This window comes from Nothoprocta perdicaria, unplaced genomic scaffold, assembly GCF_003342845.1.
Source record: "Nothoprocta perdicaria isolate Ctin4 unplaced genomic scaffold, notPer1 scaffold_21, whole genome shotgun sequence".
Classification (NCBI taxonomy): domain Eukaryota; kingdom Metazoa; phylum Chordata; class Aves; order Tinamiformes; family Tinamidae; genus Nothoprocta; species Nothoprocta perdicaria.
In genome coordinates this window covers 4,357,219-4,381,160 of record NW_020455316.1, presented here as the reverse complement: position 1 = coordinate 4,381,160, position 23,942 = coordinate 4,357,219, and the positions used below count along the sequence as shown (strand labels likewise).

Sequence of the window (23,942 nt, the reverse complement as noted above, 5' to 3'; positions counted from 1 at the left end):
CCTTGTATCTGCTTCTGTGTTGAATGCTCAGTGATGACTGAATAACTGAATTGAACGTTGTCCCTGTGATGAGTCTTGTGCTGCAGCCTTTCCTATGCTGTGATGATGCAACCTTTTAATAATGTAAATGTAGTTTGTATGTTTGCCTCTATGTGTGATATATAAATTGCATATTTTGGAAGCTGCTAACCTCCTCTTTCTGGAATGGGATGCAGTTCCCCATAAGACGAGGAAGATGTTCAGATGCAATATTGCATTACTGTGGAAAACTTGAATCTCTATTTTGTTTGAGGCTTTTGCTTTTATTCCTTGCTTAATGAAAGTGGTTATTTTTTATGTTGACAGAACCAACGCGCTATAGCAAGGTACTGAAATACTAGCAAGTGGCAGATATTAAAAAAATAGTTTTGAGGATAAATGAAGGGAAGAAGGAGACAGTGGCTGGAACTGCTCTGAACTGAGSAATCTTCATTTGCTTTTTTTGTTTCAGAAAGGCTAGTGGAAAGTCTTCGCTTGCCCCAGGTGCCCACTCTTCATTCCCAGGTGTTCCTGTTTTTCCGAGTGTTGCTTTTGCGAATGTCTCCGCAGCACCTCACCTCCCTGTGGCCCACGATGATCACGGAGCTGGTGAGCCGACATCAGCACAAGTCTGTGAACACAACTGCTGCCTGCTCTTAATAACCTGGGCCTGGTGCAAATCGTGCTAGAGCTGCACTGCGTAGCATTAACTGGACCCTGGACACAGTTTGAACTGAGTGCTGCTGTATTTTCAGTCTTGGTGCCTTATCTCTTTTTATACCACATGGAATATTTGTTGATTTACATGGAATATTTGTTGATTTTTTTTTTTTCCCCCCTGGGGGCCCATGCTTGAGCAGGACGTTCCTTTATATTCTGCTGTATCTTGTGGCCTTCAGGTGTCACCCACGTTTAGGCTCCCTTTCTGGGTGGTGGAGGGGATCGGCCCTGAGAGCTTTCCCGGGATCCTGTTCCTGTTCTGGGCTGCTGTGCGGTGCTGAGCTGTGCGTGTGGGATGGAGGAGGCAGGATGGATGTCAGTGTCCGCTGCAGTTCAGGGGGTCATTGCATCAGCCACCAGAGGAAAAGGCTCCAAACAGCATCAGTTCTGCCCAAGGCCTATTCCTCACACTGCCCTCGGGGATTTTCTTGTGTCACAGTCCATAAGAACAGTRTTAAAATACAGCATTTGATTTCCAGGTGCAGGTGTTTTTATTAATGGAACAGGAGCTAACTGCAGATGAAGACATTTCCAGGTAAACACACGCTGCAATATGTGGACATGCTGATAGCTGAATAGTTTCTAAAATATTTCCCTTCAGGAAATAACTCAAGTTCAAAATGAAGGGACAAATAAAGAGTATTTTGATCTGACTGAGGATGTAACATTCAGATCAATCATTTTTCTTGGAAGGCAAAACAAACAAAAATAATGTTACCMCTTGGCTCAAAAACAGCTAAGGTAAATCAGGCAATAGAAGTAGGTTAATTCTTGCAATYCCAGATTGACTGGCTAACATAATACTAGTTTTGCAATTAGAATGTGTGTATATGACCTCATAGCTTTTCTGCCTGATTTAAGTGTTTGGAATAAGGTTGGCACAGTGTTAACAAAAAAACAAACAAAAGTATTCTATTGCTGTAAAAGCATAAAATGACTGAAGGTTTTTGCCCGTTTCATTGTCTGTTTGCATCCCATCCATTCTCTACCCAGTGTGACCCAGTTTCAGTGRGTTCTAGCAGGAGAGGCAGATACTGCAAAAGAACAAAACGGAGTCGGGTGCCAAGTTCTGCTCTTCAGTTTTTCTTACCTTCTCTTCGTTCTTTCGAAGATTCCTTCCCTAAATCGCAGGACAAGCCACGTGACTTGCAAGCTTGGGCTTGCTCTTGATTTGCGTGGCTGAAGGGAGTCAGATGCAGCAAAGTACATTTAAGCACAAACTTAAGGTTAATCAGGATTAACCTTAGGGTTTAACAGAGAGTTGCCTGTTCGTAAAGGGGGATCTGGCCATGGAGCAGCAGGGGAAGAGGCTCTGCCCCACGTGCCTCTCTGTTGTGTTTCAGGACGTCTGGCCCGTCTGTGGCTGGCCTGGAGACCACCTACACGGGGGGCAACGGCTTCTCCACGTCCTACAACAGCCAGAGGTGGCTCAACCTCTACCTGTCTGCGTGCAAGTTTCTGGATTTGGCCCTAGCTTTGCCATCGGAAAACCTCCCTCAATTTCAGATGTAAGTAAAGGACAAAACTCCAGGGTTTAAAGTCTTTGTTTTCCTGATTCTTCTCTCCTTCTGGCCGCCTCTGGTCCCAGAGCAGCGCACAGGGCGGGCGTTTCCTCCCAGCAGCAGCGTGGCCCCCAGAGCCAGTGGGGTTCAGCTTGTGGCTTGGGAGCTGATCGAGTAAGTCATGATTTATGAAAGTACTTAAAAAAAATAAAGTGTTTGGTTGCAGTCATATCCAAGGACCCCGAATACACCCGCATGTCTCAATGATTAAGGCATCAGRCCGTATGATCTCAGCTTGACTTCACTTAAATTGCATCATTTGGCTGGAAGATGCATCACTGAGCCTGCCTGCCAGGGGGCACTGGCCTTTCTTGGTCTGTGTCTGCAAACTCCTTCCCCTCAGCAGTCCTGCTGTGCGGCASAAATGGGCACAAAGTGCCTGGGATTTACGGAAGACACAGAAAGGCCTGGGATTTACTGGAGAGGTGGCGCAGGACGAACCCRGCTGCCCTGTGTGTCCCACTAACCTGCGGCAGGGAGCAGGAAGGACCCTGTCCGCAGGCCTTGCTCTGCTCTGCCCCTGGGAGATRCTCCTTGGATGCTCCCTGAACATCCGTCTCCTTGGAAATTTTCTGAGGTTTTTTGTCCTTAGGGGAGTTCATAATTCTCACTTTTGTGCAAATCGCTTTCAGGTCCCTCATACACRAGACAGATGTGAACGTGGCTGCTTTTAGAGTCTCTCTCCCTTCTTACTTTTGTCAGACTTCAATATTCTAAAAAATTCTGAGAGAAAAAGCAAAAGCTCCTTTTCTCAACCATGTTGTCTTTCTTTTTGGAGAATGGCTTTCCTATTCCGACTTTACAAGGATTTTATTTTTCTTTTTACTTTAAAATGTAGTTTTAAATCTAAGATCCAGCAGAAGAGCCTGTGAGTTCAGTACRGATAACATCTGCCCGTGCTCTCCCTGGCAGGTATCGCTGGGCTTTCATTCCAGAGGCATCGGATGATTCGGGCTTGGAGGTGCGGAGACAGGGCACTCATCAGAGGGAATTTAAACCTTACGTGGTACGTCTAGCAAAACTGCTGCGAAAACGAGCGAAGGTAGGTCCCTTTCTGCCGGTTCTGCTCTTCACCAAACACCTTCACGTTCAGGAGCTGTTCGGTTTTGTTCCAATGGAAAATGGAAGGGAATTTGTCTAGGGTGGGTATCTATATTCCCATGGGAATAGCCTCAGGTCAGTATTGGGCAGAAACCACATGTGAAGCGGAAAAAAAAGAGACTGGTCAGTGGCTTTGGAGTATCCAATTTGAAATAGTTATTTGGGTAAAAAGTAGGTTCTGCCTTTAAGTATAATACATTAAAATGCCTCCCAAATACACCTTTAGGTGGTCAGATTTCAGATCATATGCCAAGATATTAGTATAGGTTATTTTTTGAGGTAGAAAATATTTTACTTCCTAATAATCCCATTTAATTAATTACAAAATAATGTTGCATTTCCATAACTGCGAGAGCCAAGAGCTTTTTCCAGCCTTGGAGCAACTGGCATGCAAGGGAGGAGGCAGGCAGCAGTGGAMACAGTTCGAAGGCATGGAAAGGGGCTGCCTAACTTGTAAGTTAGGAGGAGGATTAAAGCCAAGCCATTGTCAAAGCCCATGTTGCTGCGAGGAGACAGCAATACTTGATGCCTGTCTACAGCCCTCATGTTGCTGCCTTTGAGCTGTGACATTAAAACTAAAAGGGCCTTCTCCTGCCCACACGCAGCAGGGGCAGCTTTGGGCTCCTGGTGCCCCCCAGGCCACGCTGGGGAGACAGACACGGGAGGGGGCTCTGCGGGCKGCGGCGCTGCAAAACCTCCAGATTCTGCAACCTCCACTTGCACGTTTGGAACCACAACTAGGGGGATGAGATAAGGATCAGGGAATAAGTACTGGTTTCCAGGCCGTTTCTTCTTGGTGCAGAGGAGAATACAGTTAAACATGGYTGTGTGTTTCTTTCAGAAAATACTATTTCTGAGCAAATAATTTTGCTCCTGGACGCCCTCTCCGATAGCCCAGCTTGCCCGGTGTGGTGTTTGTCAGGCTCTGCAGCCTGAGGAACCTGCCTCAAACCTCCGTGAGCAGAGGAGCAAACCGGCCCCGCTGTCACCGCCTGGCCCCCCAGCTCCAGAGCGGGGTGGTTCTGGCTAATGGATTCTTTGGGATGGCCGATCTTGCTGCTGGAAAATAGCACCCTGTGCCCAGGCAGCTGCACTGCCTTCATGGCCAAGGGTTGTTTTGCTCGGTGAAATGCAGTCTGAAAGTTCTCCTCTTTCCTTCCACAGGACAAGCAGGAGGACTTTAAGACGGTGGTTTTGGAGGGATTGGAGATGGCCAAGCATCAGGTGAGGGCGGCCTTCGATGCTTGGGTTGTGAACACACTCACCACGACACTGTCCCCTTGCAGTAGCATCTAGCTCTCTGAGGGAAGAGAGAGGAGGCTTTTTGGAGAACAAAGTTGAGAGATTGTGAAGTGAAATAATCACATGTGCCCTTATTTTTACTTTGCTTTCCTACCTCTTCAAAAAAGAAATCGCTCTAACAGGCATTCTCACCACACATCACAACAGAATCAAAATTTCTGCTGTTCATAACCCCTAATCCAGTCCCTGTCAAGTTGCCTGCTTAAGTGTCTGCCAAATGGGTTGTGGTTTCTGAGTTCCTGCTGTGAGGAAATGGCTTGGAGGGGTTGTGGTTCTATCTGGTCTGTTGTTCCAGTTTATTATGTAGCTTTTTGTTTCTTGAATCCTTGTGGARAGGAAATGGTACAGCTGGAATAGTCATCTCTCTTGACATGGGGCAAGACGGAAGCAAAATAAAATACTGAGCACGTTCATATTAATCATCCAGTCACTGCTTATGAAACGGCTATCAGGAAGGCACCTGAGTTAGGAAAGGCATTTCCTTTCATTTAAAGGGCAAAAATAATTTTTGTTTTAAAAAAAAAAAGGCAATTCCCTGATTTCTGTGTGGGAGAAGGGGGGGAGCAGGAGGGGGACGTGCATGTTAGTGTCCGGTGGCTTCGGCRCGCGGCCGCTCGTGGTGACGCTCGCGGGCGGTGAGGGCGCCCTGCTGCGCTCCCACTGCCGCTGTCCCTGCTGCCTTCGCCCCTGGACTTCCAGAAATCCCCTCGGGAGGCTGGGCTGAGCGAGTGAGCCCTGGTGCCATTGGAGCCGCAGCACCGTCTGGCCTGCGCTCCGGGGGCCCGCCGCAGCCCGGGACTAACGTGTTCCAGAACATGGGAAAACATCTGCTGGGAATTACAGGCTGTTTCCTTTGTACCTGCCCTCTCTCTCTCTCTCTCTCTCTCTTCTCTCCTTTATTGTTTCGTATTTCCCTGTATTTGCAGAAGAACCCAGAGGAGGAGAGCTCAGGGAAACCACTAAGCTGGGAGCCGGGGCACCTGCTTTTAACCCTCTGCACTGTGCGCAGCATCGAGCAGCTCCTGCCTTTCTTTAACGTGCTCAGCCAGGTYTTCAACAGCAAAGTCACGAGCAGGTGCGTGGGACACTCAGGGAGCCCTGTCCTTTACCCCAACTCTTTTCCCACTAAGGACATCCAAATGGAGAACCTCAAGACATTCTCCAGCAAAGCCAGGCAAAAAATTGAAGAGATGGTAGAGAAGGATTTTCTGGAAGGCGTCATAAAAACATGAGCATTCATCTTACATGTAAAGTAACTATTTAAATGAAATGCTGTATCATCCTTCCCGGTTGTATAGTATTCTTTTCTTACTTTGTATGTAATGAGATACTTAATGTTGTATTTAATTTAAATATTTGTAAATAAGAGAAGAGTTCTGGATGTGGCCTGAATCAAGTTTAAGTCKTGGTGGCTCATATTGATTATGGTGCCTACTATTTACAGTACACTTGTTTTGTTGTCTTGAGGTCTGTCTGAAAAAAAGAAAATCCTAAAAAAAATACAAGGTGCACATTTTTTCAATGTGTTTCCAGTTTATTTCTGTTGTCTGGTTTTAGTATCTTATTGGGACTTGTGTTGATTTGGCAACGTGGACAAAGAGTCAATATTAGGTGAAAATAAAATGAAAGAAAGAAAAAAACCAAAACATGAAAAAACACAGCCCGTTGCCCGAGGTAGATACCTTAAGCTGAAAGGTATGGTTTGTAATATATGTATATTTAAACTCTTAATCATACATCCCCTTAGCCCGGCCCCTTCAAACTGCTGCAGAGAGAGGCAGAATGTCACAAATGTGTGTCACTCCCTCCACCTCTTAAAAATGATGATAAATACCATTATTACAACCTCTGCTTAGTTCATGTATATATTTCCCCAGTAATTTCATAGGAAAAACGTTTTTCCTAAGGAAGAGGTTATTGTTGTAAGCTGGAGTTGGGTTTCCAGCACCGCTCCTGCCTCGCCCGGGCCCGGTGGCTGGTGGGGCTGCAGGGAGGGCAGCCCCCTCGGGCCGGGCAGTGCCTGGGGGGCCGGGCCAGCCCCGGGGGCTAGGGGCTGAACAAGGGGGCCACTCGCCCTCCCTTGGGGCTTCCCTGCCCAGCAGCAGCTGTAAGGCCCAACCTGCCGCATGGGCAGCCAAGGCCCGCGCCGCTGCCCTGGGAAGCTCTGGGAAGCAGCCAGGAAAGGGCCACCCGCTTGGAAGACCCATTTGGAGCTGCCTCTCTRGCCGTGACGTGGCCCCGGTCTGTCAGGAAGGGACACTCAGGGCACGCAGGAAGGGACACTCAGGGAGGGAGGAACACCCAGCACGAGAGCAGCATAGTAAGAGGTACGTTACCTACAAGGTAAGAAATCACAGGGGAGAAGCAGTGTGCTCAGTCCTGATTAATCCCTTTTACACTCAAGAAGAGCTTGATAAAGGCACCGTAGCCGCTGCTGAAGCAACAGGGAGCCAGTCAGGTGAGGAGGGTGGCGGGCGCTGCAGGCTGGGGCGGCGCTCCCACACCGCCGGCCAGGCGGTGAACAGCCGCGCTCACCTCGTGCGCCAGGGCATCGGCCGCCTCCTGYGGGGAGCGAGCGAGAGGAGCTCAGCCCCGGCTGCCCGCTGTCCCCACCGCCGCGGGGCTCCTGCAAAGGCCCCRCTCCCTCTCTGGCTCCATCCCTTTCAGCTCTCTTCTGCCACTGGGTGTTGCTGGCAGGAAGCAGCAGGTACAACCGTGGGACAGGAGCAGAGCAGAGCCCACTGATTTTGGTGACAACTTTAAGGTCACGTATGGACCCMTTCTTAATTCCACTTTGTTTTTGAAAGTGCCTCTTAATAGATCGTGCAGTTCCTGMTTGCCTCAGTCACTTTGTTTATCTCAAGTACTCAGAAGGTTGAGGCTTTAGGGTCAGATTTGCCTTTACGAATATCTCACCTTTACCAGTGAGCWTTGAAAACATCAACAACTTAGAGAGTTTCTATGATTTTTTTTTCCCCAATTTAAGATCTGCTACCCGTGCTTAAATGACCGCTATGTAAACATACCCCTCCTTCCCTAAGCAGAGACCATGCAGAGCTTAAGCAGCAGCCCGGGCTGCGAGCACAGGCCTGACCTGTGTGTGGGCCTCGGCGTAGACCCTCACGGTGTCCTCGGTGCCCGAGGGGCGGACGAAGGCTCGCGCCGCCTGCCGCGTGCTCACGAGGGCGTCGATGGCGGCCTGCAGTGCCGGCGGCGCCGTCACCCGCCGCTCCGCGTCCGTCGTGCAAATGACCTGCCTGTCGGCGACCTGCGGCAGCGGAGAGGGGCTGGGCTGCGGCTGGAGCCAGGCTCAGCGCATCCCGATTCATTAAGTGGGGAAGAGGGCGACCTCTGGGATCATGGGTTGGCCATCGGCATGGGCAGCTGCCATGCTGAAGCTGCATCTTCTCCCAAGAGAGCAGACTGCTTAAACTCTCTTCTGAGCTTGATTTGGAYGACAGAGCTCCCCTACTGCGCCCTTAGCTGTAACCCTGCTACTGCTTGGCACTCTYTCCTCAGCTGGAAGTCTTGGAGTGTGAGTGAATATAAGAAAAAGAGAGGAGCTTGAGAATTTAATTTGTTAGAAGTGACACATCAAGTAGCACTCATCCAGTGTAGGAAGTTGGCTATTCTAGTTTTCAGAGGCCCCTAGTCAGGTTCTAGCTAGAGCAGAGAAAGAGAACTTGAACCTCCATCACTCACACCAATCCTGATCCCCCTCAGCCACAGGCAGAAGTGAAGTTAAGCACTAGGTTTTGTTTGATTGTTGGCCCCAACCAAACGAGTCTGTATCTTCAAAACACAGCCCCGTTGGACACAGCCCATTCTGMCAGAAAAGTTAGGGTAAAGGGGCAACCCTCTCTCAGGCAGTTACTGCTCTTCTAAGCCGCTGGGATTTGAGACTATGGGAGGAAAAAATTTTCAATTCCAGTTTCCATACCAAAAGTCACCAATAGAAATAGAGATCTGTGTCCCTGGGGAGGTCCTTGTGTGAAAAGCATAATTAAGTTTCAAGAGGACATTTCAAACGTCCTGTTAACAGACCTTTTCATCACCAAAGGGAGCATGTGAGACTGCACATATTCTACTGAACAGCAGCACTACTGTATATAACTACTGATGTTAATCTGCATTCACTGTTAATTCAAACTAAACCACAAGCCACTTTTCCCCATCTCATTTTCTTTTCAGTTAAAGAGTTGGCTATTATTTCATCATCTAAGTAATACTTCATTTTACTCAGAGCAAAATTGTGGGGTTTTTTCTCCCCCGTAGCTTACTGCACTAGGCCAGCTAAGCCCTATAATAAAGGTTTTGCTCTGAAGAAAGAGAGGAGACAGAAGATTCGATGAAAACAAGGCAGGCCAGAGTAGGGCTCGAGCCAGCAGCACCTGTACCTCACCTGAACTTTGAGCAGCCGGTTGGGCAGGTCGGTGTAGATGCTGTCCCACTGCTGCACGGTGAGACCCTTCAAAGCCAGGATTGCCTCGATAACCAGCATGTCYGCGATAGCGTCGCCAACCGTCTGTTGAGGGAGCCAGGGGGAGAAACAAAAAACAAGGCAGCAGTGAAGAAACGTTATCCGATTCCCCCTTTTTTTCCCACCATTCTGAACCCCAAAGGCTAGAGCAGATGAAGGGATTCTACATTCCTGCACGTAGGAAGCATGACACCTCTCCCAGTRAGATTGTTACTGTGTGTCCTTTTCCTTGTCCCCGTCACTCCAACCCTCTGCTTCCTGCCCCACGGCTTCTGGCAGCAGCCCCACAGGAACAAAYCCCCCAGCAGCACTAGCCCTGCCTGGCACCAGGGGACCGGTCTCCCTCAGCTCTTACCTGATTAATCAGGTCTATCACGTTCTCAAGCATCTTTGCTGCTTCCCTCCTTTCATCATCTTTTTCCTCTTTTGCCAGTTGTCTTATCTTCGTTTCGGCAGCTTTACTAAACAACACCTAGAACAAAAAGGTCAGAGCTTGTCATCATCCACACACATCAAGAACTGGAATGTGTACAACAGTGAGGAGGAGGGGGAAAAAAAGCTTTTGTTCTTTGAGCCAAAAAAAAACCATTATCAGGGTTTCCTTCCACAAATTCCCATCCTCACAGAAAATAAAGGGCAGTCGGTGGTACTGCCAGGAAAAAGGATGGGGGAAGCAAGTCTAATCTCAAAGAAGAAAAAAAAAACCTTGCTCATAGATGCCAGCCAAAAGAACGAAGCGTACCAGCCAGCTGCACTCCTCGCAGTTTGCATGCACCTTCTTACCGTGCCATGTCCATTGGCCTCAAAGTACACCCCGACGTCGAACTCCTGTGCCTTGTGGTGCAGGTGCTTCACGCCAGTTTTCACACAGTGAACAGGCACCTRCAACCCAAAGAAGAGGAGAACACACACGGTCAGTCACTAGTGGCTGGGAACTGCAGGCAAGATGATGCCTAAAAAAAAACCACTAATTCACAAAGTACCAAGAACTTAGAGGTTTTTCATTTCTGTGAATAGGTATAGAGGCCAATTTAAAAAAAAAAAAAAAAAGAGTCACATGTGAACATACGTTCCCCCCCATGAAAACTCCAACTTATTTAATAGTTTCAGGGAACACAGCATTTTTCTAATCCAAACTGAAACACCTCAGCTCAGTTTTTGCCAACAAGCAGCAAACCACATTTTGGTAGCAAACAACATTAAGCCTGTTGCAAAAATGAACAGTTTCATTGTATCAAAAGAGCCTTTACTGAGTCATTTCTTCGCAAAGCCATAAATTTCTGCAATTCCAGAAGTAACAGATGATTCTGCTTAACTTTTGCTTATTTGTTTCTTCACATCAGTAAAATCTGACTGGAACTATTCATCTTTGCTCCCACGGGCTCTTGTTTATCACCAAGAATTTAAGAACTAGTACAGGTTGGAAAGAGTTYGAGTCCACTATTAGTTTTCCTAGGGACTGCCTTGTAACAGCATTGATTACAAAAGGAAACACTATTGACACGAGGCACCATTTGCAGCAAGGCACCAGGGAGAGGCTGGAAATACCTTCATGGTCTCCTCGAGGTAGCGCGTGGAGCTCCCGTTGGCGTAGGCCGTCTGCACCACTGCCACCGTCAGGGTCCGTTCCACCTGGGCAAAGCAAGCACGGCTTCAGTGCCCGACACACGCGCACCCGGGGCAGCGGAGTAATCGGGGCAATCACAGCCCAGAGTGAAGGCTACGTGCTCCTACAGGCACAAACTCCTGGGCATCAAAGGCAGKTTCTAGCTCACAGATTAAAGAACTTAGAGACATCTAGGACAACAAATCCCATTTCTGTATTTGTGCATCACATTTTTAGGGGCTGGCTTGAAGCAGTGCTTCCCCCAGTCACCTTCCGAGGCTTTCCTCACCATTTCTCAGATCTAGCACGCTCAGTGCATTGAGCAGACATACGGAGTTACACAGAGCCATATTCACATGCAATAAATTCGAAGCTTCTAGAGCAAAGCTGGCTGGTAAGCACAAATTGTCGCTGGCCAGCATCTCCACTACAGTACTAGAAATGAGCCAGTATCACAGGAACCAGAATCAATGGAATTTGTCTAGGTAAAGAAGTAAGTTTAAAAAAAACCTTAATGAAAGGCATCATAATGAAGAAAATAGAAGTCACTCCCTTTTAAAAACAGTATTTTTGGCATACCACTGAAGTACAAAAGTGACCTCTTCCTAAACTTTAAATTCACTTAAGTCAGATGTAGGCAAACACGGTTTCTTTACAGTATATTACATTCTGCCAAATTTAAACATCAGCATTTGTTTCAAATGTTTAAGTTACCTTGACAAGAAGTTCTTTAAGGAAGATACTAATTAAAGTTGCTATTTTATCTCCATCGATTAGATGAAAATGGTCATCTGCGTCCTTATAGTAATAAACAATCCTATCTGCATCTCCATCAAATGAGCAGCATCTCTCATTAGGCTTCATGTCTAGCCCTAGTGCACAGAGTTAAGGGAGGCAAGTTAGAGACTAAGACACAAACTATTCCATCAGCACTCCGAGTCCAACAGCAGCACCCCTGGGCACACAGGGAAGCTATACTTGGCAAAGCAGGGCCGCACAGCACTGGCCTTCCCTGCCCCTGGATGCTCCCTGTGCCAAACTCCACCCTCCAAGAAACATGGGAATGAGCTATACTCCTCTCTTGCATCAACAACCTTTTCCTTCAGAATATATTGTAGGCCTGTTGTCATTTTACTCTATTCCCACCCGTTATCCCCAYGTTTCCCCTTAGTGCCTCTCCCCAGCTGACACAGCAATGCAACACAAAAATGGTCTGGGTTTTTTTTTCCCGTTTCTTTTTTTTTGTTTGTTTGTAAATCAAGGTAAGTTTTGTTTTTCTCCAAAACTCAGGCCCCAGGTTAACCTCGTGGTTCATTTTTCAGACGCTACGCAGCTGTGCCCCSTGGGCTGCCCTCAGAGGCCTTCAGGCACACGCGGGGGAGCCCCAGGGACGCGTTGCACCCACAGCTGCTTTTCCTGTCTCCAGGCAGCACCCTCGCCGTGAYACCTTCTGCCCTTCCAAGCACTGGAACTGCACACAGCACTTGCCCCTTTCTTCCCCTGCACACCCTCAGCAATACCATTCACATGCAGTTAAGGAGGTGCCGCAACCATGAGATACTCAAGCTGAAGTGGGAGGTAATGTCAGTTTCAGCTTCCAGAGGTTGAGATTCCCAAGGATTTTAAATGAGGAGCTGTCACCAGTTCATACTTCAGAGAAAGCAGTTAGTTTAATCCAGTGACTGCTCATGAAACCACATTTTCTTCAGAACACAACCTCGCATGGAAATGACAAAGGAGCCTCCCCTCACTCCCCATTACAGCCAGAATCCAGACACAAGGCACCAGTTCCCAACAGGGATTGCACTGGGCCAGTTCTTTTTCAGTACTTTTCCAGTAAACAGGCAGCACAGCAAAAGATAAAGGAAACTACAGCTTGCTGTTCGACTTTGGCTAACAGTTGCAGGGGGGTGTGGCTGTCCTAACAGTCAGCCAGATGAGCAATGCTCTGATACTCAGACTAGGTTACTTTTCCAGTCTGGGGATTTCATTCCATGCATCTTCCAGGAATATGGTTCAAGTCATTTCCTCACTGACTCCTGTGAATCAGTCTGTTTGCTGGTACAAGGGAGCTGTTTACCCCAGCTGCTCCTCAGGGACCTGAATAAGCACCTGGAAGCCTACTCTGAAACGCAAATGTTTTGATATTACGGCAGTCCCCAACAATCTTTTAGCTCCAAGAACTCTGGCAATTCAGATCAGATTGTCAAACACATTCCAGACAGGAAGGAGGATAAAGGACACTGAATTACTGACCACATACATACCTCTTGGTGGCTTCTGATGAACTTTTACATAATCTGCACCACACAAGTGATTGAGCTTCTCCCTGCTTCCGTCGTTGTACAGCTGAATCAGCACCTCCTGTGGAAAGTAGCGCTCCATTTCCCTTAGTTTCAGGGCTCCTATTCCATTGGCACAGTCGATCTTCAGATGCCTCTGACGATCTCCAGAGCTGGAAGAATTAGCCTATGGGAAGGAAGGRAAAAGTGAACTTCTACCCTAGTGGAACCATAAATTCTCTCAAACTTTACACCTGGGTTAGACTAATGACAGAAAATTTTGTCCATTTGAATGAAAATAATGGTAAGCAGCATTCACCTTTTTAATCAGTTCTACAAAAGCTTTGGATAGTTTTTCATAATAACCCTCCAGCGTCGCCTTCCCATACTGTCCTTGGGTGTTATGGCAGCAGACCATGTAATGCAGCTGTGGTGTTGTCACCAGACCATAATCTAACACAAAAACAAAAGGCACAATATTCAGAAATACAGCACTACACTCATTCTTCTACAGGTCTTAGAATACTAGCTATTCTACAACAGACAAATGCAGTGCAGGAAGACAGACATTTATAATAAAAAAACATGAAATCAAACTAGAACTAAAGCTCAACACACCATGGTATTGCCCTCCTAGAACGCAGACACCATCCATCACTGCCTGGGAAAGCTTCAAGCTGCTTGGTCTAGAAGAAAACAAAGGAAACACCTTTAGGGTCTGTGGAAGGAACATATACCAAATTAGTGCTAAAAACTAATACACAATCAGGTGGTGGAGAGCCAAAAATCCAGTAACACCCATGAATATAGCTCTGGCACCTCCATRAAAGTGATATATCTCTATAGAGTTTTGCTCTTACCTGGTGTCTCTTCCGATAAAAACCAAAGCATCTCTGTGCAGGTCCACGGCTTCTTTTTGGCAGATTTCAGTCATTACTTTCTGCAGTTCTTGCTCCTCTGCATTTGCCAGCTGTGTAGCATATTCTTCCCACAAAGGATGCAACATTTCACCATGAGGATCAATCAGCTTTACACCATTATCTTCCTTAGAAGAAAGCAGAATAAAAAGTTCTAAGCCTAAAACATGGAAACTAAACAAAATGTCTCTGAAGACAGAGAAAGATGTGGGTTAAGCAGACGCTTCTTCAAACTTTGTGCACTTCTAGGAAGAAATGGCTTGGCTACAAAATCTGCATGATCAAGCCCCAAAAGTAACATAATCAGCATATTAAGTCACTTGCCCCACTCACTACTATTTTGCTATGAATTTTATTTGACATGAAGATGAGATAACAGGAGATCCCATGACCTAAACACCCCACAGCCACAGAAGCCTAAATGCCTTATTTGCAATCACTACAACTTTTTATTTTTTTAAACAGATTTTGCTCAAAGGTCCATCTAGGACCAGTTGCCAACCTGRCAACTTCCCTACGCTGCAGCATTGACTTTCCCAAATGAGACAAACCGACAGCACTGCACGAGGAAAAGCAACTGCCAACATGCCAGTGATGCTACTTGCAGAGAGGGAGCAGCTTTTTTTATTTTTTTTTCCCCTTGTTTTTAAGGGGGTCGCTCTTACCTCGGGGTTGTGCGAGGCGGTGACCATGACGCCGATGGCGGAGGCGGTGGCCCTGGCCCTGAGCACGGCCAGGGCGCCCATGCGGAACATGACGTGGTCGAGGCTGGGCGCGCGGCCGCGGAAGCCGGCGGTGCCGTAGTGCATGGCGAGCCCGGCGGGCTTGGCGTGCCGCGCCGAGCACCTCGCAACCGCCTCCAAATCCATGGCCGGGAAAGGCGGGCGAGCCGCAGCCAGGCAGGGCAGCCCCGCGCTGGAGGGGGCTCCGGCGCCCGTGGAACCCAACAGCCACCAACGGTCGCCAACGGCCACGTAACGGCTCGCGCGGCCGCCCTGCCCCGCCCCTCCCGACCACCCCAACGGCGCATGCGCAGCCGCCACGTGGCGCCGGGCGGCGGCCGCCCCCTCCAACGGCCGCCCCCTCCAACGGCCGCCCGGCGGCCGTTACGACAGTGACACCTCCCGGTGTGTGCAGAAATCAGGGCGAGTTGTATGTATCGTTATACTTATGTGTATGTTTGTAGACATATATATATATATATATATATATATATGAAAAGGTTGGGGGATTGGCAGGGCTGCCCACAGCTCGGCGTTACAAGCTCGGCCTTGGCAGCAGCGGGAGCGCTGCCCTTTCCAGGCGCGCCCGGCGGCCGCGGCGGCTCTTGCAGTGGTGACACGCGGTGATCAGSCCTCTAGCCCTTCTCGGTGACGAAATTCTAGCGTTCGTGGTAGAAAGCTGGAAAAAAAGAGAAATGTGACTAAAGGGRAAATGCGTGTTGTGTGACAGATTGAAGGCATCTCTGTGAGAGAAAAAAAAAAGGGGGGGGGGAAATAACCCCCCAAAACTACAGAGGGTTCCCTGCTGAGGTCGACTTACTCAGGAGCACGGTGTGGTGCTCTGGCTGTTTAACCTCACTGTGGCTCGAGCTGTGGGGTTTGTCCTCTCGTTGCAGGTGTGCRATGGCTGCTACAGTAAAGGAGTGTCTGGAGCTGCAGCTCCTGGAAGTGGAAATGCTCCTCTCAATGTTTCCTAAGGAAGGTGAAATGCAAGTGCGTGACGAGGACACCGTGCCTCGCGTGCAGCGCTACCTGACCAGCTGCGAGGCGGCTCTGCCCCCCCAGCTCGAGTATTCAGTTGCCGTGGATGTGGGGGAGTCAAAGGTGAGAGGTTCCACTTGGAGGTGTTCATTTGTGTTGCCTTCTTTACTGCTACTGCAGACTCTGAAAAACACCAGATTTTCCCCCAACTCTGCTCTATAAAATCCTTTTTTTTTCCCTTCCTATTTGCTATTTTGGAAGCTAAAAGCAACAAAATTATATCATTATTTGAGTATTATCTTTCTTTGGACAAGAAAGGTTAATAGAATTGCTCATGTAAATATATAAATATGTTGCACTTTATTCTAATAAAACCACCCTAATATTTCTCTTGTCTGCCCTTTGCCATGCATACTTTATTTCATTGATTTGTTGAATTACAGTTTGAAAAGACTAATGTAAAAACATTCCAAAATGGTGTAATGCTATTAAGAAGAGTTACACAAATGTTAAAACCAGCTGAGGAAATGGGACACAACATTYAAAAGTGTAATGAGTTCCATGAACTTACCCTGGTTGTCATGGCTTTTTTTTTCAGTAAGTGATGTAATTACATGCACAGAAAACAGCCATTAGGGTAGGCATCCAGCTGAAATGTACCCAACCTTCTAAGACAAGTTCAGTGAACTGTGGATGAAGGGCTTGTGTTGTAAGGTTGGTTTTTTACCCATGACAGATTCCCAAGAAATTTGGGAAAATAGTCAGTCATTTCCTGATTCAGTTCTCTCTGCAGGACTAATGATATGTTTATATAACTTAGTAAGTCCCCTAATGGTAAATAAGAGCYTCAAGCCCTGTGGGCACACAAATCCTCTCCCGTTCTGTGTATGCCTATGAACTCAGGTGGAGTTCAGTTTCTGCCACCATAGGAATAATCAAGAGGAATCCAACAGCACTGTAGGACCCAGGAGGAAATCAGGGTAGATAACTAAGAGGTTTCCTTTCTTAAATTGCATTCCTAAAATCAGACTGATGTTTATTGCATGTAATTCTGAGAGTACTTCTTTTGTTAGAATCACAGAAGGGTTGAGGTTGGAAGGGACCTCTAGAGATCATCCAGTCCAACCCCCTGCTCCAGCAGGGACRCCCAGAGCACGGGGCACAGGGCGGCATCCAGGCGGGTTGGGAAGATCTCCAGAGAAGGAGACTCCACAGCCTCCCTGGGTRGCCTGTGCCAGGGCTCTGKCACCCTCACAGTGAAGAAGTTCCTCCTCACATGGAGATGGAACTGCCTGCGTTGCAACTTATACCCATAATAAGGGTGAATACTTGTTCAAAATAATAATAATATCCAATATGTTTTGCATCTAACCCTTGTCCCCATTTTCCTTCCTGGTCATTCCACAACTGCGATGAGTTTATTGATCATATGTCAATATGATAAGGGAGAAGACTCTCAAAAGCCACTTGCCATTTTGCCAGTCTGGTCGTTTGCCTTTGAAGCAACACTGAGTGCAGCCTAGGGAACATACAGGAGAAATATCTCTTGGGAATATCTATCCAACTTCTGTCAAGCCGCAGCATGATCTCAGGAAACACAGCCGAAAGGATCAGCCTTGCTAATACCAGAGCTGTTTGGAAAGGCCCAGCAAGGTGTCACAAAGGGAACTGTTAAAATAGCAGGTTATTTAGGCAAAAAGAAAACAAGAAGTAATTCCCGTCTTTAGGATTTAGCAATTGTCATTACATTTCATAATCTGACAGGGAAGAAGGAACTCGACTGTCTTTAACTGCAGAACTCATGGGGTTTTTTTGTGTATTGTGTTTTCAAGGCAAAAGTAGAACTGCRGGTAGTGCTGCCTCACCTCTACCCTCACGTAGCCCCCCAGCTCTTTGCGCGATCGGATGCGCTGAGCAGGCAGCAGCAGCTGCAGCTCAACACCGGCCTCACGTCCTACGTGAGCTCCCTGGGCGCGGGTGAGCTCTGCGTGTGTGCGGCTGTGCAGTGGCTCAAGGACAACAGCCCACCCTGCCTGCAAAACCACAGGCCCCCTCCGGGAGGCCCTTCCAAGGAGGAAGGACTTAAAGAAACGTTTCATCGCCTGTGGATCTACAGCCACCACATCTACAGGCAGGAATTGAGAAAGAAGATTTTTGACTGTGCAAGGAAGTTAAATCTGACTGGCTTCTGCCTAACGGGAAAGCCTGGCGTGATCTGTGTGGAGGGCATCAGAGAGAACTGTGATGAGTTCTGGCGTGTCATTAGGTATCCCAATTGGAAGCATATTTCATGCAAGCACGTGGAGAGTACAGAAACTGAGGGAAACATTGATGGTCTTCGTCTCTTTCCTGCTTTTGAAGACCTGCAGTTTCAGGCACATGGGGATTATGGCCTGAGGAATGACTATCACATGGATCTGGGCCAGTTCCGACAATTCCTGGAACAACATCAGAGTGGACATGTTTTTCAGATTTTATTTGGTGTTGAAGGCAAACTATCAAACAAATAAGTGAAACCCTGTAAGGAGTTTTAACTTTGAACAGCAGCTGATGAAGTAAGCATTGAAATACYGTGCCTGACAGCTACTGAGAAAAGGGAAACTGCTCGACAGACAAGGCAGGCAGTTCAAGGAATTAATCTTTGTTTCTGTTCTGAATTGTTACATACATTTGAGAAWGCCTGTTTATTTTCTGAGACCCTGAAATCAGCAATTATCACTCTGAGCTACATCTCCAATAAGTGGTTGCAGGTGACAAAAATCCCACAGTTCAGTATTTTAAGTTACACAAATCTGTCTCCTCATATATATTGTGCTGTAGGAAAGCAACATGAGGTGCAGGCCTGTAAGCAACTTTGGCGTAGAGTTACGGGTGACCGAAGTGGCTGCTCTCAGTATAGTTTCCAGTACAAAAGCAYATCCTGCTTCAAGAAATCTTACCCATGTAAGGAAATCTCATTCAAGATTTATTTCATACAGTTTTGTGCTCTCACTTGTTTTAGTGAAGTGCAAAGACTGCCCAACCACATCAAGCTTTGCCTTTCAACAAAGGAGTGGGGAAAATCCCACATTACCCTGTCACTTATATAGTCTGGGTAGTACCTATAGCATTACATTGTCATCACTGACCATCATTTTTCCAGCTACTCTTCCGACACTTCACTGTAGTCTGGGTTATGTTAATAGCAACCTCTCAGCTGCTCAGCTCATGACATTTCAGGCGTATACTGCTAGGCTTCTATATGCACCTTGGAGATGAGAGCATCCAAGAGGAAATACAATAAATGTAAGTGTAATGTTGTCTCTTCTCCTTGTATAGTAAATAAACATGCACACAACAGTCTTTCCTATGTCAAGTTAGTACTAGAGAGACACGACTATTCCAGGAGYACAGTAAGGTGAAAACTGGTACAGGGCTAAAAGGCAGCTCTAACGGGCGAGCTGCAGAGGTTAGGGCTGTGCTCACCTGAAAGTCAGACCACGGGGACACCAACTACTTACAGACTATTTCAAAACACTCAGTTAACCACTACAGAATTAATAGCAGAGGTATAGTTTATTTCAAATAAAATACAAGAAAGAATTTTAATACTTTTTTTTTTCATAACAGCAATATATTGAAAGAAAGCTGATGACAAAATTTCAGTTTGTTCAGAATGATGGATATACCTTATTGTGGTAAGTATGGGTATTGGTCATGTAGCCATAATTTTGGCCAGTATTATAAAAAAAGCAAAATAATGACAAAAAATGTTGACAATTTCCCATCATATAATGAGGGCAAAGTGTCTGTGGTGTCAATACCTGCAGTCTGTAGCCATGGGAGAACTGAGGGGCTGGACAGATAAAATGAAATTTTCATTCTGCAGAGGTACTGCTGAAGCAGGATAGTTTAATAAAATAAGCATCGCAACTGTCCTTTGTTCCTAGAAGTGAATGTTACACTTTTCACGGAGTAACAGTAATTCTGTAACAGTAATTCTCCACATTCCATATGACCCGAGTTTTATACCCCTATAAAATAATTTACTTTCAGCCTCAGCAGTTTTAGAAATAGGCCTTGTCCCTGAGACTTGCAGCAGGAGGGAATCTGCAAGGCAMCGCTGATGTGCCAGGGCAGGAAGGCTCCCTAGGAGGATAGTCCTGCAATCCAGAGGCAGAGCTGACAGAAGCTTCAGATGCTGCCAAAGCTCCAGGGTTTGTATTTGTTATTTAAACGACTGATTAGACTCTGGTCAGCTGTATCAAAGGGGGACGATGGGTTACCCTGTGACCTTTACTGGTTTAAACAGTGCTCATATATATTTCTGATTTTCCATTGTATTAATGGCTTAAGCCTAATATTGTTCTCATTGATGTTTGTGGCAAAACTAAGTTACAACCCTTTATTTTGATTACAAAAAGATCTGTTAAGACTTTAGTGGAGGATATCTGAGGTAAAATAATAATCAAAAAATGAACAACGCAAATCCACTTCTCAGATTCACTTTTATTTTCTCAAGTATAATTAATGACTCCTTAATCTGAGCTTCTAATCAAGTATCACAATTTAGAAAAAGTTKCTGCATTTCTTAAAAAATTAACTATTCTTAAGTTTACTAGGCAGAAATGTTCCAATCATTCGAAGGATTCTGTCTGCTGCCAGTTTGCCCATTGCCAGCTACACATTCACAGTTTGCACGTGGCTTCCTCKGGCCAGGCGTAGGAGTCGGCCACGAAGCAGTTGTAGTCGGTGCTGTAAACCTGGGAGCGGATGAAGGCCGCCAGGTCCCGGGGCTGCGGGTAGAAGGAGGCAGTGCCCTTCCTGTAGGCTTCCTCTGCGATCTGGAACGACACGGTACACTCCTCCTYAGCCCCAGCGAACCCCTGCCGTGCATTTAGCAGGGATTTTAGCAGGGCCAGACTTCACCTTCTCTGGGGCTGCCAGCCAGAGGATTTACCTAGATTTACACTGAATGGGGATGCTATAGAGGGAGGAATATGAGGAATAGGGTGAGGTTTGCATCCATTTAAGTTAGTCTTCCTCGTGAAATCGCTTTCAAAAGCAGCACGAGTGAGACTGCCTTAAACACAGTGACTTGTTCAGTGTTCTCCTCATCCAGTAAAATCTTAGGTTTTATCAGGCAGGACTGGTTACAACATTCTGCAACCCCCCAGCACTGAGATGAGGTTTCTGCTGCTCAGCCACCTGCTTACTCAGATTTGCCATGTTCACAGCACAGTAAGAAAATGTGATTTGGTGGCAGCTGCTGTGCTCGTGTGTGAGAGCAACTTATTAATATTTGCCAGAGGTAAACTCTCTCACACACAAAAATGAACCTACACGGTGAACAGATTTGGTTCTTGATATGGGTGGAGAAAATAAGTATTTTGTGTGGATATACACACAACCCATACATACATCTACGTTTGCTTGCTTTTTTTCTCACCCAGATCCTCTCCAAGTGAATCAATTGCCACATCACCCATCTAKCTACAGTAAAATGAAGTTTTGAAGGGCTTGGAGCCCACTCAGCACRGTAAGGCAGCCTCCCATGCATGAACAAACACCTACCTGAGAAAGATAAAACTTTTATGTATAAGAAATTGAGTTTCAGTAGAGATCACATAGGAAAAAAAAGAATTACTTGTTAACATTTTCCCTTTTTTATTTGCATTATATGTACACACATGCAAATAACAACTTTGTCGAAATCACTAGAGACAGAGCCTCTGCTGCTGTTTTTCAGCCAGGCACAGGTGGTCTGATGCAGTGTGAGGAATGCAGGGAATATTTTGATTTCTACAGGACAAAGTTTATTACTTGAGTAAAAAAAAAAAATCATTAACTGCAAGAAGGATTTTTTTAAAAAAATATACAGAATGAATAAAACTAAGGGAACTTTATGCATGAAGAATCTCCATTGTCTTTCAGAAGAATATTCAATAAATAGAATTACTTATAGTAAGGTGACTAGGAGTAATCCAAGAATTAGAGAAAAAAATCCTGAGATTAACAAAATAAGTCTAAAATGTATAAAGTAATAAGTATAATGATCCCCTGCCCTTCCTTCCTGGGCTCCAGGGACGCTTGCAGTGAGGGAAGTCAGCTTGGAAACTGCTGCTTGACCAAGTCTCACGTAAGGTGAGGCCAACTCGTGGGAAGATACAGTAGTTCATCAGATTAAATGTGAACGTTTTATATATAAAGAGCTGCAGGAGAAAAACCTCCCGGAAGGCTGGTGTGTCCTACCTGCACAGCGATCTTCAGCGACACGTCCCGAATGGTGACTAAGGGAGGGTACAGGCGACCTTCCCTTAGGTTCTCCTCTGAAACCTGCCGGGCTATTACCTAGGAATAGAGCACACACAGCTGCAGCCTTACGGGTGCTTTAGTCTTAACAAGGACAGAAAAAGGTTGAACTTTGGCAAAGCTCCTGCTTACTCCACCTACAAAGTGCTTGTTAACTGCTAACCTTACTACTCAGAATATCCACACGTGARCTAGTGCAAAATACCACATTCTGCTCCGATGGTAGGATTATTTCGCTCTGCATTAAATCTTTATTCATTCACATGCTTGTAGATGGGAGAGGAGAGAAAGGAAGGCCAGTAATGTAAAATCTGACACCATTTTGTTAAACATTTCCACTTCAGAGCAAATGCCCCTGTCTTTGTGATACAAATGGGTTAAAAGGCTGCGTAGTTCACCCAGATCCAAAGAAGAGGCACCAGTTGCTGGAGCAGCCCATGATACACAGCAGCAGGCAAGAGCTTCACCATGAGATACAAATTGAGGGAGGAATCCCTCAGACATCACTCCTAGTTCAACACGGGCTGCCTTTATGTAGTTTSCATTGCATAGTTAGTACATTAGGCTGGAGAGGATCCTTCAGTTTATTATCCTCCTCAAGGGAGCCAGTTCCCCAAGCTACATTATGTAGGGACACCAGGGAGACTGACTTCGAAAGGAGACTTCTGATTTTTGGCTGATCGTGCTCTTCTCTAATTTATACTGCAAACTGGTAGTGGTAGAAAGGGTTTTTTTTTTTCATTCAAAGTGTTAACAAGAGCAACAAGCTGCTACGTCCAAGGAATAACGAGTAAAGGGTGTATATAAGGAGTATATTTGCCTACATTTTGAGCTCACATTGAGAAATAGAGCAGTCAAAAAAAGTAACAACGGCAGAGGGAGCTAGGCCAACACAGGATCTCCTACTTGCCTTTTTTTTTGCCTAGCTTGTTTTGTGAAATCAGACAGGATTTGCAAGTGAACATGTAAAAAGGAGCTTGCAGCAGTGACTTTGGCTGTCACSTCTTCACCGGGGCTCCGCAGGAACAGGCCATCTGCACAAAGCAGTTGGCTGCTGTTCACGTAAAGCAGCGCTGCGGAAAGTCAGGGAGCAGAGTACGTCTGGCTGGCACCGGGGGTGCTACAGGCATGTGAGCGGGACTGAAACTGGCAGTGGCAGCAAGTTCAGACTGTGCAGATGCCACAACTGTTTGTTCTGACAAGCTCCAACAGAGGTATTTAAAACGGCAAAAGCACAAGGAAGCATTTTCGAGGGGAATGACACCTTCTTCAGGTTGTCTCTGAAAAACGTTCTTGGAGAGTAACAGCAGAGGGAGGGAAAAAGATGGGTCAGGGTTGGAGTTAGCAGGAATCCCAGAGATCAGTATAAAGTATGGAATTGTGTATAACTGTTGTGCCCAATCACTTTGAACAGTGATACACACTGAACAGGTACATTTTTGCTCCACCTAGTTCAAACCGGAATGGGGTGGAATCAGAAATGGTGCAGCCAGGAGAAAGGAYCATCTAGGAGCTATTCTTTATATAAGGAGATTTTCTAAGTAGATGAAGAAGGAAGATGGACTAAAAAGAAGACTGAAAGGAGATACAAAGGAGCAATGAAGGTGGACATTTCTCATAACAATATTGAAACTCAAATCATCAGGCAGGAAATATGATTATTCGTTTTTTCTCCTCCAGAACACGAAACTGTAACGTTCATCACCAAAAGCTGTTCAAATGTATAAACAGGCCTAAAAAGCCCTTAGATTCYTTATGGAAGAAAAATATGCACAGATTTCTGTGCAGATAGAAGTTCCTGCTCAGGAACTCCTTAAAGCAGAGGCTGCCAGAGCCTGGGATGGGATTCAGCAACGTCAGTCCATCCTTTCCCCTCACCTGCCCTCCTTCCCTCAGCTTCTGCTACTAGTGGCCTTCACAGAWGGATATTGGACTGCTTGGATCTTAGGTCTGACGCACA

The 23,942-nt window shown here is 46.4% G+C and overlaps 4 protein-coding genes across 4 annotated transcripts in view; 2 read left to right on the top strand and 2 right to left on the bottom strand.

Annotated features, from left to right (window-relative positions):
- Window positions 1–6,267, top strand: part of DOP1A (DOP1 leucine zipper like protein A) — a 49,137-nt gene extending 42,870 nt beyond the window's left edge. The window contains exons 32-37 of the mRNA XM_026038411.1: window positions 457–627; window positions 1,218–1,273; window positions 2,082–2,246; window positions 3,213–3,342; window positions 4,566–4,625; window positions 5,630–6,267. Coding sequence (XP_025894196.1) covers window positions 457–627; window positions 1,218–1,273; window positions 2,082–2,246; window positions 3,213–3,342; window positions 4,566–4,625; window positions 5,630–5,935 — 888 coding nt within the window. The 3' untranslated portion in view covers window positions 5,936–6,267. The remainder of the gene's footprint in view (window positions 1–456; window positions 628–1,217; window positions 1,274–2,081; window positions 2,247–3,212; window positions 3,343–4,565; window positions 4,626–5,629) is intronic.
- A 614-nt stretch (window positions 6,268–6,881) lies between these two features.
- On the bottom strand, window positions 6,882–14,965 carry PGM3 (phosphoglucomutase 3). Its single transcript, XM_026038471.1, has 12 exons — window positions 14,654–14,965; window positions 13,932–14,116; window positions 13,690–13,757; window positions 13,391–13,524; window positions 13,057–13,258; window positions 11,504–11,661; window positions 10,732–10,815; window positions 9,967–10,065; window positions 9,539–9,655; window positions 9,106–9,228; window positions 7,798–7,971; window positions 6,882–7,265 (listed from the first exon to the last, which is right to left on the bottom strand). Exons 1-12 carry the CDS (start codon window positions 14,855–14,857, stop codon window positions 7,158–7,160), a joined length of 1,656 nt encoding a protein of 551 aa, XP_025894256.1. The 5' UTR covers window positions 14,858–14,965; the 3' UTR covers window positions 6,882–7,157.
- Window positions 14,966–15,613: 648 nt separating this feature from the next.
- On the top strand, window positions 15,614–18,959 carry RWDD2A (RWD domain containing 2A). The gene is made up of 2 exons (XM_026038439.1): window positions 15,614–15,814; window positions 17,524–18,959. Exons 1-2 carry the CDS (start codon window positions 15,614–15,616, stop codon window positions 18,199–18,201), a joined length of 879 nt encoding a protein of 292 aa, XP_025894224.1. The 3' UTR covers window positions 18,202–18,959.
- A 963-nt stretch (window positions 18,960–19,922) lies between these two features.
- Window positions 19,923–23,942, bottom strand: part of ME1 (malic enzyme 1) — a 159,973-nt gene continuing 155,953 nt past the window's right edge. Inside the window, exons 13-14 of the mRNA XM_026038409.1 lie at window positions 21,923–22,021; window positions 19,923–20,514 (exon numbers count right to left, since the gene is read on the bottom strand). Of these exons, the coding sequence (XP_025894194.1) occupies window positions 20,359–20,514; window positions 21,923–22,021 (255 nt within the window). The 3' untranslated portion in view covers window positions 19,923–20,358. The remainder of the gene's footprint in view (window positions 20,515–21,922; window positions 22,022–23,942) is intronic.